Here is a 7094-nt window from a genome sequence, read left to right on the forward strand (position 1 = left end):
TTCCGGTTTGAGAGCTGGACTCGACTAATCGATAAACGGAAATAAGATACCAGGCCAAGCAGACGATCGCAGAGTGGTGACTCATCTTCAAGTCCCGGTGGTGGTGGAAAAACTGTCCAGGTTATTTAAAGTAAAACTTATCTAACGTCAGTTAATACATTGAGTACCACGTTGAAAGTTGTGCGATAAAAAAGTACGAATTGTTCTCAAAGGGCACTTTAGTGTGTATGAAAAGTAAAAGTTCTCAATGCAGACAAACCCTGTGTGCGTTATACTCATACTGTACTGCTCTATATTGTATTTTATTAGGTGACGCTGGTGTGTAACGTTAATGTTGAAGTTGCTTGAGGTTGTAATGTTAACAGTTGTATCCACTTCCATCATATTTTATAAGATCATCATATGCTTTGTATATAAATCTATAAATATCGTTGTGAAACAGTATCTTTCAATTAACAAACATGGAAAATGATTGAAATAACTTACAGTAAGTATCAACAAAACATGTTTTACTGCATGTTAATGACTCAGCTGAGTTTAGGTAGCACTTTCAACAAAGTTGGAAGTTCCCTTCTTCGTTTATTTAGCTCTTTTCTTTGTAAAACCAAAATATTGATTGTATTATCAAAAAAGAATAAAATAAATCACACGCGTCCATCTTTTAAATATTTTACACCAGTGTTGATGGTAAAACATAACTTTCGTGATTTTAATAAAGCCAAATCATGATATACAGATATATGACAACATTAAATATGTTTGCAGTACAACAGATAATTTGTCTTCATGAGATTAACTGGATCCGGTCTGGAAACACAACCGTGATTCTTATATAAAAACATCTTCCTCAGAGTTATCATCTTTTAACATCTCCTTGGCACGGAGTTTCCAGTGCTAACAACAATACATATAGAGGACAAGCGCCTGCTTTGCATGTCAATCTCAAAATATTGCTGTACGTTCTATCCTCAAATTAATCTCATGAGCACAGTAGTGGGTCAACGTGGTCCAAAAACAAGCCTGATAAAATACAGTTGTATATACTTACATTGTTGCTTTCACCAATTACAATCAGCATCATAAAATAAACATCTTTGATTTAAATTTCTCAATTTAGGATTGCAAATACTGCAGGAAAAATCTAATTTCAACAATAAACGTTTTTTCTGATATTTTTCCATATACAGCTGTAAAGGACCTCTGAGAATGTGTAGTGTATTTAAATAGATTGTTCCTTTTTTATGTATTTTATTTTGGACGTTTTGTCACTGCAGTCGGTGCATTTCCTGTTGCGCTTTTATTCTGAAGGTATAAAAACCGGAAGTAAGAGGCCGCTGGAAAGCCGTTAAAAAGCAGTTAGAAAAGTCACTGAAAGGACGGAAAAAGTAATTTAACAAGGAAGATGGATACAGTTTTATTGTTTTAGCACCTGGCCGATATAGGCACAAGTTCTTACGGTGTGTTCAAGGAGTGATTCATGAAAGACTTATGGACCATCAGTTCAAGACTACAGACCAGCATTATTCAGCCGGGATGCTACACAGCTTCAAATTTTTTTCAATCATTCTGTACTAAAAACAAATCTCTTCCTTTGACTTTTCATTCAGACCAATATATTTAAAGCTTGATTCACACAGACACAGTGGAGACAAAGCAGGTATGAGGACAGGATGAGAGGCACTTCAAGTCAGATCAAGGTTAAGAACCCTCCGCCATTTTCCATCATTAAAGCAGTGTTGTACAGTGTAGCACAGTATTGTGTTGATAAATGGCTGATCTGTCAATGTACTATTCATCTGTGAAACTCTCACTTTAACAGTCTATTCTCTTAAAAACCGAATCTTGAGTTAATACTGCATGTTCATCTCCTATTCATGATCTCACTGAGACGACGCTAATGAACACCTGCATCGGTTAAAATGAAGAAATGGTACATGATGACTTCCAGACTCATGGTGAATGGCAGCATCCATTATTCAGAGCTATTGTTTTGCATGTTGTGTGTGGGTGTGTGTGTGTGTGTGTGTGTGTCAACGAAAAGAGGAAAATGGCTTAATCCATGCGTCTTCCCTCGTGGGCTGTGCTAGGGGCTCGCCTTCCTCGCACTGACAAGGTAGCCCTTAGCCTTGATAATGCCCCGGCTCTTCACAATAATGGAGTAGCGAAGGACCCACTCCAGCCTCCAGTCAGCAATGTTCAGGTCCTGCATTCCCTCCTGCACCGCCTCCTGGAATGTGGCTGCTGACATCAACTCTGTGGAAACATGGAATCAAAAGAAGAGACGATTAAAACAGAAGTGAACTGTATAAACATGAGACTCACTGATACTGCTGTTGACCCAAACTACAATTGTATCCATAAGTATTTTATTGTCAATAAATCCCATGAAAAGACCAACAATTAACAATGGGTCTGTCTGTCTCTGTACACATTCCTCCCTTCTGTTTGGCTATCAGGACCAAGCCCAATCATTTCTGCTGAAGATATAAATCTATTTTTGGGACCATTTTCAGCCGTGCATACTAAATATTTGGTGTTGTAGTAATTCCGCCAGCAGGAAAGTGTATGTGGGACTGACTCAAAATAAACTACACTACCCATATTCACGATAATGTTGAAACAAGTCTCTCAGTGCAATGAAGCACATTTGTGTATAAATATGATTGACTTGGTAAATCTGGCTTTTTCTACACAGAAACAGTTGGTTTTGGTCTTTTGTTGCCAATTAGAAAAATATAGAATATCAAATAGCTTACCCTTTAATGTTCAACTAAGCAGTGAAAAAACTGTTTTGCATTCAGAAACTTTACTACAAACACATCTGACTGACAGAAAAACATTTTAATTGAGTTTCTGAACCTTTGGGATCGTTGTGTGTGAGCAGCTGGATGTCAAACTCCTTGGCAAAGGCTGTCAGGTCCAGAGGCATCACACAGCAGGAGGCCAAGTTGAACTGGTTGCTGCTGGGCTTCACCTGTACAAGAGAGGGCATGTAGTCAACGACTGGCTTCATTTGGTTGAACATAGGAAATGGCACACAGTGGTCCACTGGCCAAAGTTCATAACAGAAAAACACATTAGTGCTTGCACATTTTGTAATCTATGAATCCAGCGTGTTATAAAAAGTCAACATATATGTTGCCTCTAAAGCCATTTAATGAATAACGCCCGATTTTCATTTCTGAAACAAATTAAGGTTCTCACACACACAAGTTTTCCACTAACCTGAGCCCAGTTGTAGAGCTGCTCCAGCAAGTCTTTGTCCAGGTCAGAGGTGCCAATAGCAGCAATCTGCTGGCTTCTGACCAGAGCCTCCAGCTCCTCCCAAGCAGGCTGAAGGTGGGCCAGACTTTGGCTGTCACTGTCCAAGGGCCACGGTGGCGCTATGATAACAGAGTCAAGCTGGGACACTGCCAGCGCCTTGGAGACTAGGGATGAGTGACAGACAAGGCCGTAACACAAGTAGCGCTCAGTGTCCTAAAGAATGTGTGTAGTCTTTAAGATACATAAAGATTCAGCTGAAGAGATTTAAAGCTCACCCATCTCCACTGCATCTCTGATGGAGGATTGAACCGACTCGCACAGGAACAGCTTGACTGCGGAAACAAGCAGTTAAATAAAAATTTAAAAAACTCTGCATCTAACCTACTAGTACAGCACTTAGATATATTCAATAACTGCTAAAACCAGAGGACAACATTGTTTACAAGAGCACAGAGTTCTTCATCGATATAGCCTCTAAACGTGCACCAGATTGATGCATTTAACTTTAAAATGTACAACATATTCCCCCCTCTAAAGGGGCCGACGTTCACCCAACACGGTCTCATAAAATGCTGTTGCAAACACTCCAGTACTGACCCGAGACCCTCAGTTCATCCCTCTCTTCAGGCGTAATAGCATCAGTTGCCCGGGGAATGGAGCAGTCCAGTGTGCCTGGGAAATCCTGCAAGACAAGCACTTCATTTAGAGACTGCGTGTGTGTTGTGACTACAACACATTTTAGACCTGAAAAACCATCATCGGTCTCTTAAAATATTGGCTTTTAATCATTGAACAAATGGCAGGACAGACAGAAAGCGCACAGAGTTCCCTGTGGAGATTTCTTGTAAACAAACAAAAGTTCCGTTTACATTCAGTGTTACTCACTAACGAGCATCGTGTAAAGCCTTGATGTCTAACAAATGTGATGAATGCATTTCCTTCTTCAGAAATGTTTTTTGGAAAGCTGATTTTCCAAAAAGGTTTGGACCCTGAATAGTTTAAATCTAGTTGTCTTCTTTCCTGCTTTTTCCAGCCATTGCTTCTTATCTTTGTGCATTACTGCCACCTGTTGACCAGTGGAACTCTGTGACACCATTAGCAGACTGTAACAACAGGAACCATCAGAAGAACGGCTCTGTTCAATTTCATTCAGACAAAAAGCAAATCTGATTATTGTTTTTAATGGTATATGAGGTTATCATTAGCATAACTCAGAAAACTTAACAACAAGTGATGCATGTAATACAGTACTCGTACGGACGAAGGTTGAATATGACGCACATCACACAATGAGACCTATTGTATTTAAAATTGACATGTTGAAGTGCATTGTTTAAAGAAGGTTAGCATAACGGCCAGAACTTTGAAAAATGTCGGATCGTTACAACACGGATCTGTTACACAGCATCAAAAAGCGTCAGAAGACAGCTCAGGGCCATCACTTAAACATCCCATTCTCTATTTCCCTGCAGGGGGCGTGTCTAATACATTTGAGTCCTGTGGGCGGGGTGATAAAAGTTGCAGCAGATTAGCTGAGTCGAGCAAAACAGCCAGAGCAGAGGTCAGCAGGAACAGTACGTACGATCCTGCATCGCTTTAAATCTCCATGTCAGGTTTGTAGTAAGTTTGATGAACACAAGTGGTTGATGAATGCATTCTAGAAATCCCATCACAGTTAATGGACCTCCACCCCCCCCCCGCCCCCCCCCCCCCCCCCCCCTTACAGACAGACACGCCTTTGGCAGGCAGCACTGCATGAACATTCATCATGACAGCTTCTTTTCAGCAAGGCTAGAGGGAACCTTTGATGTTCATCACTACAGTTATTTTATTTTCCCAAGCACTGGAGCCTCCCTGGACAGTGTGGTAGCACATTGTGAAACATATTCACATGCTGCTGGTCTGATCATAAGTGAAAGCGACAATGCAAATACTAACATGCAAAATAACTGGTATGGAAGAGCCAGAATTAGATGTATTAATAAACATCATGAACCCAACGGTGCTACATCAACACATTAGGATAACAGGAAACATCTCCCTCACCTTTGATGGCGGCTTTGTTGTGGAAGACCAATCACTAAGCGTGGCTTGAATGCAGTCTTGAAGCTGAAATATCAAACAGAAAAACAATTGTTTATTAACATCTGTGAAACATGCATATTTTCAGGAAGGATCCCTGAAGCAGAGCAGCTTTTTTATCCCTCAGCAGACCCCCCGCACCAACATCTGGACAGCTGTGACATGCTGCTCTGCCAAACTCGAGCCGCAATGTGTTATAAACAATGAAATCAGTTAGACGAAATGTCACAAATAGGCTCAAAGTGTGGGACAAAGACAGGAGACGAGTCAAGTTTAAGTGATGACGAATGATTTATTTCCAAAACATAATTACAAAAGGATAAGTATGGGGTGAGGAGGCCAGCTGCATCATCAGTAGTGTAGGAAGAATGTGAAGAATGTGGATGAGACATCTCCATGTGAGTGCAGAAGGCAATACAAACCTTTACAATAACTACAGTGAACGTCTCTGCAACGAGTCGATTAATGGATGAGTCAGTTATCTATATCTGATAATTGTCTGAGTCATTTATTAAGCAAATTGCCAAACATTCACTTGGTACATCTTTATCATGAGGATTTGCTGTGTTCCCCTGTGTTATATACATTTTATATATTTCAGTTTTAGATTGTTGTTTGGACAAAATAAGCTATTTGAAAACTCTAGACTCAAACTCTACTTTTACTTTATCTCAGACACAGTCCTGTAACTAGAGACCTCGACAGGTACAATTTGAATGACTTCTTTTTAAAACGTCCCTCTTTATGGACCTAGACACGCTTTATTATCAGATATGTTGAGAATAAAACTCATGTTGAGGAGAAAACTCAGGTGAACAGACTTAGGTCGAGGCGTTTAGCTCAATTCAAGCTATAAGGTTTATTTGTAACAGATGTATTATGTCCAGCAGTTAAACGTCCACGGACCTAGAAAAGTTCACTCTGTAGGAGCGACTGAAAAGCTAAAAGGCGCTTAGACAGAGTGCGCGAGAGGTGAATAGGTTCTTCGGATGGAAGCCTATTGGTTGAATACAAAGTAGGAGGCGGATCTGTTTCTATCTTTCAGACAGCCTGTTGGAGCCACTGGGCATCGTTAGCCAGTTAAATGTTTAGTCAGGTAAAAAAAAAAGAGGCTAAGCTAATAAGCTAAACTGTCACACGCAACACAACAAGCTAACTTCCTGCCGTCGTTTTTAATTCAGACAGGTTTCCGGTGTCTTACCTCTTCGCTGGGAGAGGACGGACACTTCTTTTTCAGGCGACTTCGGTTGACTAAATTCCCGGTGTGCAGTCTGAGAGTCTTTGCGTGGGTCAGCAACATCTTCGCCTCACTGTTCATGTTTTGAGGGTCCATGTGGTTCTCGATCAGCGAGCTAACAAGTTGCTAATCAGTGTCTTGCTAGGACGACAAGTGCGCGTTCACTCTGACACCAACTGCTGGTTACAAGGGCTGGTTAGCGAACAATAGCACAGCCCACACAACTGTTATACAACTATTGCGTCAGGATGACTTGCACTCAGCCTGTTGCCTGACTTGCTGGTTGCCTAGAGGCTGTTATGGAAGCCAGCCGGTCGGTCACGCCCACACTCGAGGTGTCGGTGAATGTCCCGTAAAGCCCGGTCAGTACGTACATAACCAGTGGGCTACATCCATAACACGGAACTGGATCGATGGAATAGACTTTTTGTATTGGATGCAGTTCTCATGTCTGACCGCTAGATGGTGGTGTAGTGTTTCTAATAATCTTTCTCAAGCAGAGATAACAACA

At 41.0% G+C, this 7094-nt stretch overlaps 1 protein-coding gene across 1 annotated transcript; it reads right to left on the reverse strand.

The window, feature by feature from the left end:
- Positions 1 to 681: 681 nt before the first annotated feature.
- Positions 682 to 6867, reverse strand: gclm (glutamate-cysteine ligase, modifier subunit). Its single transcript, XM_079266576.1, has 7 exons — positions 6548 to 6867; positions 5311 to 5373; positions 3862 to 3946; positions 3540 to 3596; positions 3226 to 3428; positions 2860 to 2974; positions 682 to 2253 (listed from the first exon to the last, which is right to left on the reverse strand). The coding sequence occupies exons 1-7, from the start codon at positions 6677 to 6679 to the stop codon at positions 2084 to 2086; spliced, it is 825 nt and encodes a 274-aa protein (XP_079122702.1). The 5' UTR covers positions 6680 to 6867; the 3' UTR covers positions 682 to 2083.
- Between the last annotated feature and the right edge of the window lie 227 nt (positions 6868 to 7094).

This window comes from Melanostigma gelatinosum (genome assembly GCF_949748355.1).
Source record: "Melanostigma gelatinosum genome assembly, chromosome: 4".
NCBI lineage: Eukaryota > Metazoa > Chordata > Actinopteri > Perciformes > Zoarcidae > Melanostigma > Melanostigma gelatinosum.